This window comes from Falco rusticolus, chromosome 6, assembly GCF_015220075.1.
Source record: "Falco rusticolus isolate bFalRus1 chromosome 6, bFalRus1.pri, whole genome shotgun sequence".
Classification (NCBI taxonomy): domain Eukaryota; kingdom Metazoa; phylum Chordata; class Aves; order Falconiformes; family Falconidae; genus Falco; species Falco rusticolus.
In genome coordinates, this window is record NC_051192.1 from 39,020,760 (window position 1) to 39,032,787 (window position 12,028).

At 45.4% G+C, this 12,028-nt stretch overlaps 1 protein-coding gene across 1 annotated transcript; it reads right to left on the reverse strand.

The window, feature by feature from the left end:
* Positions 1-838: 838 nt before the first annotated feature.
* LOC119150328 (p53 apoptosis effector related to PMP-22-like) lies at positions 839-11,793 on the reverse strand. Its single transcript, XM_037392776.1, has 3 exons — positions 11,468-11,793; positions 3,914-4,057; positions 839-3,285 (listed from the first exon to the last, which is right to left on the reverse strand). The coding sequence occupies exons 1-3, from the start codon at positions 11,676-11,678 to the stop codon at positions 3,050-3,052; spliced, it is 591 nt and encodes a 196-aa protein (XP_037248673.1). The 5' UTR covers positions 11,679-11,793; the 3' UTR covers positions 839-3,049.
* Between the last annotated feature and the right edge of the window lie 235 nt (positions 11,794-12,028).

Sequence of the window (12,028 nt, forward strand, 5' to 3'; positions counted from 1 at the left end):
CATTATACAAACCCTCCAATTATCTTCAAAGCATTTAGGAAAATTTTAAAGGAACAAAACTATTTTCCCTAATTGTATATCTAAAATTAAGAGTAATTAAAGTGGGGGAGGAACCCAAATGCAAAACAAACCCATGCAAGCTGCCAGAATCCAGGGTGGTGAGTATGTTTGAAAACTAAGACATAGAAAGAAGAGACAGCTGAAAAAATGAGCAGAATGGTGAACCGGTCTTTCCAGAAATCAGAAGCTGCAGGCTGGTTTAAGACAGTGGTGGCTGACAGGAGATCTGCTCTCTGTCAAAACACAGAGGGAGAGAGTTGTTCAGCATACAGAATGCCACTAGCACCAGGCTATATGGAAGCCATGCGTAATCTGAGGTTAGAAATTGCAAGGTTTCTAATTGTAGGAGAAGTACAGTCTCCCACTGAAAATATCAGGCAAGTACTCCAACTTTTCCTCGCTATTTAAAGTTCTTGATCAGTATAGGAAAGGTACTTGGCATAGTTTTGATCAAAAAAAGAACAGGCTTCCCATGTCTGAGACCTCCTGTATTCTGTTACATACTTAAAATGTTTTGAGTTCCCCCTCAAGCTGTGAAGCATTTAAGAGGTTTTGGCTTAGCATAGATCTTTCTATGCCTGGCACTTCTGACGAAAGTGCACAGACGTGTCTTGCAGTGTATACTCAAGCTAATTTGACTGGAAAATGAAGTTGTTGCCTCCTGGACATAAGGTCTTCAACTTCAATTTATTAACCCAACACCACGTTAAGAGAAGGAAAGAATGGCTGTTTGCTTGAGTTTATGAAACAAATCCATGAACCACAAACACCAAGTTTCTACAACCATCAGTTAAAACAGTTTTAATTAAACCACCACATTTGAAAGGAGTGCCACATACATTAGTATCACTTGAGAGTAATTAATGACTATTTGCAATAGCTTTCTCCCAAACATCTTAATTGTGTAACATTCTGGTTATGCTTCTACCCCTCCCAGTACATTCAGAGCCAAGTTTATTTTTCATTTGTGCTTTTTTGACAAGTTATGACAATGTTTATTAAAAAACACATACAAAAGACTTAAGTTCTGCTAAACCCTATTGCCATACCATCCTCCCTCTCATTAGGAAGGGTGTCCATTTTCTTACATCTTTTCTCCTTCTCAGCTTTAGCTGTGCAAGGATTTTCTGGGCTTGGGATTCTCTGCTGCGTTTTGAAATCACTAGAAAATAGGTACTATTATTGCTCATGATACAAGTAAGTCTACACAGTAGTCCCCACCAGCCCATACTGTACAGAAAAGGAAAAAAAAAAAAAAAAAGAAAAAAAGACACATTTGCCACAGGATTCTCTTCTTCAGCATGAATCATAAATACAGTTGATTGTATATGCTGTGACTGAGCTTGTAACACAGTTCTGAAGTCTGCAGATTTTGTGAAGTTGAAAATGGCCTGGAAAAGACCTTCAGTGGTCACCTGGCCTTTTCAAAACCGGATCACATGCAATATATATAATTACTAAATTATAAAGGTGTTACAAAACAGATAGCTATACAATATATAATACAAGAAATATTGGGCATTGAAAAAGCTTAGTTCTAAATTACTTCAGTTTTACAGTATGCTGGTTAATGCTTTTTAAGTTCTATCTTGTACATGTGCATGAATACATACACTCATACACTTCCCCTAAGTACTGCGTTCATGATAGTAAGAAGTAAGTCCCTAGCTGCTCATTACGCAGAGTGACATGCAGCATTTGCTTTCCACCCTACCTGTACCCCCCTCAGAAATTTGTCTCAGCTACAAGCTATAGCTGGAAGGCAAGCTCCACAAATGAGCCTCTTCCTTCTTTCCCAGCTGAGGAAAGCTTTGACAAAGAATACAGACCATAATTAAACCTGCTGTAAGCTGCTGCAGGTCCATGACCAACACAGACATGGCTCTGCCTCGCTGGAATACTTGATTGGAATTACTGGCTCCAGAAACACAAGCCAGGATCCAGCCAGATTACTCTGAGATGGGTGTCTCTATGAAGTTTGCATATGTAGATTGCTCACAGAACTGCTTTTCTATTTTGACCTGTTATCCCTAGTGACTCACAAAGCATCCCTGAGTTTACTAAACTCTGGAGTACCTAGAATGTGCTTTATAAACTTTTGGAGGTTTTCAACACCTGCTAAGATTTTCCTCCAAAGCACAGCTGATAAAACAGTGAAGTTAAGACAGACAAAGAACAGTGTATGCTTCTACGCAAAGACATTTTCTAAATCAGCATCCCTCAAATACCATATAAAAATATATGTAGTTTAACATCTGAAAGCTTATTGATTCTCTCTGTGACAATGTATATTAAATTATATGTGGCTCCATCACAAGTCCTGCAGTGGCCACAAAAACACCAGTAAGCGTTACATTAGCCACTGTTACACACACCAGCTCCATGTTTCAGAGGAGATCTTCATCCAACATCACCAACTGATGGAAAATAAATTTTATTTTTACTTCTCACTTAATTCAAATAGCTAATAGTCAACAATAGTCCAGTAACAGGAATCAGAAGAGACTCAGGCAGCAGGTGACTACAATAGTCTCAGGGAGGTTCCTTCCTTTGGACTAACTCTGGTGGAAGAAAAGGCACTCTTTGGAAGGTTGGGTTTTTTTCTAGTTCCATTTAAAACAATTTTGTCAGAGGTGAAAACAAAATAACTTACAGGTTCCTCTAATGGGTTGTTTAAAATCTCTTCCTTTCTGCCCTTGAAACACTATATTCATATGCAAATGTTTGAATAAAATAAGGATGACTCAAACTGGGAGGAGAAGTAGAAGTAAACCACCCAAATAGATATCGACATGAGCATATGTAAATAATACTTTAGGTAAAAGCTAGTTGCTTAAAGATACCAGTATTTTTGCTAATTTATTGCCAGGGCTAATAAGGAATGATCTGGAGAAAAAGGTGGTTTTTCAGTGTCTTACAATTGCACCAAATTTACATCAGAGGTGCTCCTCTGTTGCTTTGACAGTGGATTGTACTTGGATTTAATCTTTCAATTTAAGTATGGTGCTCTCTCTGGGGAAGAGTAGTAATAGGTAGGCTTGATGTTTCCCAGGACTTCATCTTCCCAGTTGGGGAGACAGCAGAAGAAGAAAGCACAACCTATTGCAACAACAGTGCTGGCCCAACCAAAGCCATAGGCCCAGCTGAACATATTATCTCCTGTCAGTGGAATTTCTTCTGTGAATTTCACTGGGTAGATGACCAAGCCTATGATCTGGAACGCAGCTAGAGAGAAAGAAAGAAAAGCAGGAGTAAATGGCAATGAATGTATTGCATTTCCCACTACAAAAAAGGTACCCAGAGATAACTGCATATCCTTTTAAGATGTGTAAGGATTAGTTTCAGTCCTACAATCAAATGTGCATTCTCACGGAGGTATACGATTTCTGGCCAAGGCAGATCCCCACGTCTATCCAACTGCAGCAGCTACGGCTGACATTGCCAGGTTGCTAAGGCACATACCTGCGTGCGGTGGCTGTCCTACAGCCAGGCACTGTGATCCCTGCAGAGCCAGTGACCTCCCACCCGTACCACAGCCCCACCACTCCTTCCCACTGCAAGGTGGGAAGCACCCGGGGCTCTTGGTCCCCCAGTCATAGCATGTGACATGCAGGGTCAAAGGTGTTGGCTGCCCCTGTACACCACTTTCAGGGAAGTGCTAACGGACAGCGGCTACTGGAGCTCCCACAACCATCATCCTCTCAGAGCATAAATCAGTCTTCTCTTGTTCCCCATGAAAATGAGTCACAAACCAGACAAAGACAGTTATTCGGTAGGGAGGCTCCATCTAGCATGTTTTTCTGCTGATGCTTGTTTTACATCTAAAATACCTTGTCTTTATGCCCAGCCTTACCAACAACAAAGAGCAAGCCTCCGATTCCTCGCACAAAGTTGAAACGGAGTATCTCAATTGAGAATGCGATGACTGCGAGGGCGAAACAGATGACAAGGATCACAAAGCCAACAAGATAGGTGGCAGCTGCTGCTCTCCCCCATCCTTTATGAGAAAACAAGAAAGATGTTACACACAGCGGTGCGTTGAACCGTAGGTCATTGCAGGTCTTTGGTTTCCTTTAATCTTTTTTTTGTTGAAACCCTTTACTGTAAGAAGTGTGCTCTATGTCAAAGCAATACTGGATGCCTCCAAAGTGCACAGCTGCAGAGCAAAGAGGCAGCATCACTAGTGGAGCAGCACAGAACTCCCTGCCTGCTAACCTGTTCTGCTGGAAAGGAGGGATATAGCGCAGCATGGTAGTAGAAGTAATACCTCCAAACTCCCTATCTGTCAGGACCCGCAGACAGCTGAGCAGATAGGGCACACAACTGCTGAGAATGTACTTTTTTGTCACCTTTCCTGTTTGACGTGAAAGTTTACAAAGCTACTTCCATGCACAGGGGAGTATGAAAGCCAACAAGAGGGTACCTCACAGGAGATAACTGCTGGGAAATAACAGTGCTGTCAGCATACAGCTTCTTGCCTGTTTGTTTATGACAAGAATAATGCATGTGGAGCAAAGTTAGCATTACTAAAAAGAAATAGATTGGAATAGCTGAAGTGAGAGATGACAAAGAGAAAGCTCTTGACGATAATTATCTACTCACAGCTGAAAAAAAAATAGAACCAGCTAAAATGCAGCAGGTGGAAGAGAAATAGCAGAATCTGAGGTAAAGTGGAAATTCCTCTTTGAATCATTACTTTGACATTTGCTGGAAAAGGGTAGTGCAGATTCTTAGGATCAAGCAACTGCAGGCTGAAGAAGCTCAGGCACAAAGCAAGTTGCCTTATCCCAGCAGAGCAGCACCAGTGCCCAGAACTCATCCACCACAGGCCAGGGCAGCAAAGGTAAGAAAACATCCCAGAAAAATTCCAGCAATTCCCCTTTTGCAGTAACACAGGTTTGTGAGAAGGCCCTCATTATAGCCAGACCCTGTCCTCTTTAGAAACCAAGCAGGAGTTCAGTTGAGCCCAATGCAAACAGCAACAAGCAAAGTTGTTCCTGCCCTGGAGGCAGGATAACTGCCCACAGGGCTAAACCATAGGGCTGGTGCTTTGTTTTCCAGTCAGCTGTCATCACAGCTCAATTCCCACATCTGCATAACATTGATTTCTACTTCCATACATTTAGACAGAGGTAGGGCCAGATCCTGAGCTCCCTCTAATGTAGGAATAAAGACAGCAGCGATATCTAGGTCAAAATATTAAAAAACCAAGTATCTTTCATCAGAGCTGCCTGTTTCAACGCAGCTAAAGTGACTCTGGAGACACCCTGCTTTCAACATAGCCTCCGCTCTTTCCTGTGCGAAAGCGCAGAGGAAAGATGTTGAGACAGAGAACATTTTTCTAAAGAGTTAAAGTCCTCCACCTTAACTCATGTACTCTACTAGCTGCATAAATGAGGGATAGCTAGTAGTTTTACTGCATTCTCTGACTCAAGTTATCTCAGACACCTCTACTACATACATCAATTTACTCTCGGAAAGCAAAGCATTGTTTTACAGTTATTTTCATCAAGTCTGAATTGGTTTCTTTCCCCTCTGTTCCAACAGGAAGAGTAAAACACAGCAGCCATCCGTCAGCCAGATCTTGGCCCCAACTACCACCTGAAGACAGTCATGTTGGCATAGAAAGGGTAAGGGAAAGGGTTTTCTTTACCCCCTCCCTTCTTGGAGCTACTCAAGACAGCAAAAACTCTTCAAATTACTTCTCCTTCAGTCAGTCCTGCATGTTTCATACCCCTTCGCTATGAAAGGGCTGCAGGTTTAAGGAGGGAGGGAGGACACAAGCTGTATCAGTGGTCTGATAAAAACTTTTTCAGACAAAATATTCTCTAACATACCTAACACAAGTACTGGATATTATCTCCACAATAGAATTTATTTAGGGATAACCAATATAAAGGGATTTATTTTCTCATCTCTGGCAGTACAGAAACAACACCACACACAGTTGTAGGAGATGTCTTGTCAGGACAATCGATACCAAGCTGTCCTGGTTTCAGCTGGGATAGTTAATTTTCCTTAGTAGCTGGTGTAGCACTGTATTTTGGATTTGGTGTGAGAAGTATGTTGATAGCACACTGATGGTTTTAGTTGTCACTAGGTACTGTTTATACTAAGTCAAAGAGTTTTCAGCTTCTCAGGCCCTGCCAGTGAGAGGGCTGGAGGGGCACAAGGAATTGTGAGGGGACACAGCCAGGACAGCTGGCCAAAGGGATATTCCATACCATGGGACATCATGCTCTGTATGCAAACTGGGGGGTGGGTGGGTGGGGGGGGGTTGGCCAGGGCCTGCCAATCCTTGCTCAGACACTGGCTGGGCATCAGTAAGCAGGTGGCAAGGCAGTCACGTTGTGCATCACTTGTTTTTTCCCCCCTTCCCTTTAGACTTCCTTCCTCCCCCTCCCCCCTACTTTTTAATTATAACTGCTATTATTATTATTGTTGTTCTTTCAATATTAAATTGTCCTTAACCCTCAAGTGTTACATTCCTTTCTGATTCCCCTCCCTATCCCTCTGGGTGAGGGCAGGGGGAATGAGTGACTGGCTGCATGGCACTAGATTACCAGCTGGGGTTAAGCCACAACACAAGCCCAGCTTTGTTTCAGGTCTTCAGAAATAGGCAGTAGTAGGCATCACCATTATGAAATTCAGTGGGTTTTGTTCTCATGCATGACAGAGCTGAGTGCTGGTGATGCCATACCTTTCTCTCCTTCTCCAACTGGATTATCTTCTCCAGCAGCAGTTACCAGCAGGTTGACACTGACAAGATCTGGTAAGACTGAGTTTCTGGTGCTGGCCATGGAGCTGGATGGGTCTACAATGGCTGGAGTCTAGTTCAGCCCATCAAACAGCCAGCCTGCCACATGAGCACCAGCGCAAGTCATAGAAGAACAGCAAAAAGCTCTGGACTTTGCTCTGTGTGTGTGTGTATATATACATATATACGCACACACAACGCAAGAGAAATGTCATCAAAAGACTTCCACTTAATTGTTTAAGTGACTGACTGCAGAGGTCGGGGTGGGAAGCTGCACCCTTACCAAGCACAGGGTGCAGCCCTGGCACGCTCCTTTCCCACACAAACCATTGCTTTGCAGCAAAAGGGTGCTGCAGGGCTCTGACTGAAACTGCTGTTTCTCCATGCAGGATCCCCCTCATTCCCACGCCTATCAAGTCAGGATTTCCCAGCTCCTTTTCCACCCAGAGGCTCCTGAGAGCTGACTGAGCCACTCACAGGCACCCAGATCTCCTGTCTCAATCTGCAAGACCCTTCACCTGCAGCTCCCAGCTGCCAGGAGGGGAGAGGTCCGTAAGAGCTGGAGAGACCTGCTCACACTCAAGAGAGACAAATCTGCCCCATTTAGAATTTAAACTTTCCATAAACCCAGAAAATTTGCTGATCCCTTCATCTGGCAGAGGGAGTGTCTCTTACTCTAAAATAGGCATAGATATGCTGTCCGTTTATGAAATCAAGCAATAATGCTATGATAATTTGGGGCTGCATAAGTAGGAGAGCAGAACAACGGGGGAGCAGAAAAGCAGAACAGTTGGAGGTATCAGCATTCCCCAGGTCAGCTTTGCTTCAGAGTCAAGTTCTTTGCATCTAATCAACAGAAAAGTATTTATCAATTAGGTGGTGTTGAAAGAACATTTTAAAACCCCAACTGTTCAGAGGCTGAAGGTCTGTAATTATTAGGAAGGATTAAGAGTTTTATTACATAGCTTGATTAATGATGACTAGGGAAAGAAACTAAGCTGCAAATGTTATCATGCAAATAACTAGGAGGAGTTTGGATTATTTAATGATGAGCATCAGTAACATGACGAAATTTAAGAAAAGAAAGAAACAGAGCCTTAGTGTTAGGAGTATTTCCTGATTTTATTTGGCCATGCCTCAGTCTCACCTGGGAGGATATGGAGGCTCTACAGGGTAAGGATATTTAAATCTAAATTTTCCTTTAGAAATAAGACAACTGAGGAAACAGTCTAGCAGGAAGGTGAGCTGCTACAGGATTTAAGTAACAAGCCTTTCTCATCTTGGTTCACTCACAAAAGCAGAAGCCAGTTTGTTGGCTTGTGAATAACTGTAATCTTAGGGTGGACATTTTTACTGTGATATGCATACATGAGGCATGATTTTACACAGTAGTACAATATTTTTCTTTATATAAATGGCAGTAGCAATTCTTTTTCAGCCTTGAGAGCCCACTACACAGAACGGCCCAAAATATCTGGTTTTGTTGACAAAAAAGAATTTCATTGCAAGCGAGAGCAGTATCAGTAATATTTTCTTGCTCACATAATGTGCAAACTTCCATGTAGCATGACTGGTGAAGGGAAGGTACATGCATACCCACCATGAGCCCAGGACAGCCCAGAATCAAAGGTTTTCTGGGAAGGCTGGTTGGGAATTAATACCGGGGATCACAGCTCTGCTTTGGGTTTAGAAGTGCAGGAAAAGCAACTGCTATACTACCAAACTGTTAAATACAAGCCCACTAGTATGAACTTTGCTTCAGCCACTTGTCTCTGCCAGGAGCTCAGGAGAAGCACAATCCTACAAGTTTCCAACATTTAACATCTTTGGGTTACTAGCAGTGGAAGTGCACCTGCCCAGGGGCCAGCAAAGCCCACCGGCAGGGATGCCAGCCTCACCTGCCTACTGGGATCTTTTACTGGGGAGTTGCAGTCAATGTTTTCTGGGTGTAGACAGGGACACTACTAGACAGAAGTACCACACCTCTTCCATTAGCATTTTTCATCGAGTGCCTGCGCTCAGCGGACACTATAAGCCAAGTTAGTATTTTCTCAAATACATCCTGCACTGTAAACCAGACAGCAGCATGCCTGAAAAGAGGCATACTGAAAAGCATACATGTAACATTCCTGGCCCCTCAGTGAAGTCAACACATGCACTCAGCTTCACCAATAAATAGCCTGTGGTATCAAAGTCCGTGCCTCTAGGGACACAGGTACAGTGGCACAGTCACAATGAAACATGAGCTGGGCTCCTGCTTCCAGGTTCCACCTTTTTCTTCATTGGCTTTTTTTTTTTTTTTGGCACATACTAAAGATCCAGATGAATGCTTCTCTTTTTCTAGGTTGGCTGTTGTGTACTTAATGAGTACCAACTGGCTGTGAGAAATACAAGAAAGAGTTAACCTCCATGGGATCACCTTTACTGCACACATACACGCCCATCTTTTACAGTGGTAATTCAAAGCAAAGTCGCTGGGAGCAGCCGTTCAGAACCTGGAGGACACAGCCACCCACAAATACTGCTCCTGAACTTACAGCCTCATCACTATAAAGACGGCCACCCTCTCCAGTTAACCACATTGCAAACAATCCTTGTCATATCTGATGACTTACTGATATATTTTAAACACACAGTCAACAGTTTCATACTGCAATGATCTAGACTCAAGTCATGGAGTCATTTCACAGTGCAGTGCGGCAGCTGTGTGTTGCAACATTTTGATAATAGACAGACGCTGCCAGCCAGGTACTTCCCAGACACAAACCAGCACAGAGCTCTAAAAATCCCTTCACCGCCTCCCCACCAAATGATACCCTGCTCTTCTTTTTCCCTTTCCACTTCTTCCCTCTCATGTGGCATTTGCAAATGTGCATTAAGAAGCAATGCAGTTTAGGAGACACTCCTATTTGCAAATTTGTTTGTCTGTTCCTGGCCCTTTTTCCCCGTTTAAAGTAAGTGACTCAGATGCTTTTTCTCTTCCTTCTCTTAGTACACATGCCACAGCTCAATTAAGAAACTGTTTAATGGAGCTTTCTGTTAATGGGGATCCACTCTGGAGTTTTTGTTTCACCAGGAGGGGTGCCGGATGGTTAGTGCATAGTAGTTATTGTATGCAAAACACAAGTTATGCATCTCAATTAATTAACTTTTCTTTTCCTGCAGCACTGTTGTAAATGCCTACTAGGCATTTTTTCCTTTGTAAATGCCCTCACCTATTTTGAGCCTAATTGCATTAGCATAGAAAAAAGGAAACAAATCAAACCTGAACTCATACATTATATCCTGTCTCTAGATGTAAATAATATTTCAGTAGACAGTGGCATTGATGTCATGAAAATTAGAAAAGAGGAAAAGTCAGGTTGGTACAAATAAGCCAAGGATTTAAATAAGTTTTGATGAAATAAGCAAAGTTGAAGACAATACGTCTTCTCTGAGAGCTTGTTAACTAGAAAAAACTGCAAAGTTGCTTTTGCCCCACAAGGCTCCAGACTGATGCGAAGTACACACCCATCAGTACTTGGGGACATGAGCCATGGTGTCACTACAGAGGAAGGCAAGTTTCAGCAGCTCTACTGTATTAGCATTTCTTCCCTGCACAATGCAAATTTCAGCAGTTCTGCACTAGCTTTTCTTCTCTGTCTAATCAGGGGTGGGCGTATCTTTGTCACACTAGCCATATTTCTTCCACCTACAGTAAAAGCTGCAGTCATCACCTGGCTGAGAAATGAAGCCACTGCTCTTGCAAAACATTCAGGATTTAGCCTATGCATGTGTTGCAATGAAAAGCTTCTGGACGTTAGTCCGCCATGCTCAGGCAGCAATGGATCCGCAAGGGGAAGCAGTGCCAGCTCTCCCAGCTGAAACACACCCTTCCAGCTTCCCAGTCCCCAAAGCACCCTCATCCAGGATCTTAAGGCGGGTCTACTTATTTGTCCAGAAATATTTTGTGAGGGAAAAGCAGATATAATCAGACCCATGTGTTCTAGCAAAAAACAAAAAGTCTCCCCCCCAAAAAAACAGAAACTGGGAGCGTGCAGTAAGACTACTACACTGGTGATGCCAGATACAGAAGCAGCTCAGCAAGTTAAAACAGAGGCACAATTATCCCCGATTTAGGCCCCAGTGCAATAGAGGGATACAGAGGAAACAGCATTTTTTTTTTCTGCCTGCAAACCCACACCGGGCCATTTCAAGCTGCGGGTCAGGAGGCATCTGAACAGCAGCACTCCCTTAGCCAGGCAGGGTTAAATCCAGGTGCCCTCTCCCCCCGGAGGGCCGGGGGAACGACCCTTCGCTGCTGCCCAGGTGCGGCTCTGCCCAGCCACCCTGCACGGCCCCGTCCGGTCGGCGGTGGCGGAGCGCCGGCGGTGCCAGGCGGGGCTGCTGGGGGTGCCAGGCGGCAAACCCAAAGCGGGACTTGGGGCCAGTTGGCTCTCCTACCCCGGCTGCTAACACCCGGCTCCTCAGCGTTGTGCCAATGGAAAACACTGCCCTGGAGCATCCAGACCTGTACGTCTCTGCCGGTTTAAGCCCTGAAGCGGCATCAGTACCGGTTCCGCACGGGAGGCTCTATCCCAGCTGCGCACAGCAGCGGCGGGGAGAACCCCCCCCGGCGCCGGCCGCTCCGCGTGGGTGCCCCCCACTCACCGTAGTCCATGAGGGACTCGCAGCTCCAGTTGAGGTCCTCCTCGCCCCGCGTGCAGCTCTCCCACAGCGACGCTTGCTGCACGTAGGGCGCCGACTCGGACTCCAGCCAGCCCCGGCCGGCCAGGGCGATGATGCCCATGATGATGGCCAGGCCCAGCAGCAGGGGCAGGAGCCACCTGCACCTCCAGCAGGCGAGGCCGCACACCACCATCCTGCCCGGCCGGCGGGGGCTCCCAGCGAGCCCGGGCTTCGCGGGTGGGGTACGGCAGCGACGCTCCGCCGGGACGGGAGGCTGTGCCGGCCCGAGCGGGCTTTTAAGGCGCCGGGCGGAGGCAGTCCCACCCACATTCCTCTGACTAAGCCTGGCGGCGGCCCCGACCGGTGGGGCCGCCGCAGGGAGCGCGGGGCTGGGCCCGGCTCCTGGGCTGCCCCGCTCCCCTGCCAGCCCCGCGGACCCCCGGCCCTTCGCTCGTCCTACCCGGCCCCAGCCTTGCTCGTAACCCCTTGCTGGCCGCCGCCCCCCGGCCCGCTCCTCAGTCGTGGCCCCGCCACCGCAGACCA

Bases quoted from the DNA above. Each gene is read 5' to 3' on its own strand.
- LOC119150328 (XM_037392776.1), bottom strand. From the start codon at position 11,678: ATGGTGGTGTGCGGCCTCGCCTGCTGGAGGTGCAGGTGGCTCCTGCCC. The intron at 4,058-11,467 runs GTGAGTGGGGGG...TTTCTCATAAAG, and splicing joins CGAGTCCCTCATGGACTACG to GATGGGGGAGAGCAGCAGCT. The intron at 3,286-3,913 runs GTAAGGCTGGGC...CTTTCTCTCTAG, and splicing joins AGGCTTGCTCTTTGTTGTTG to CTGCGTTCCAGATCATAGGC.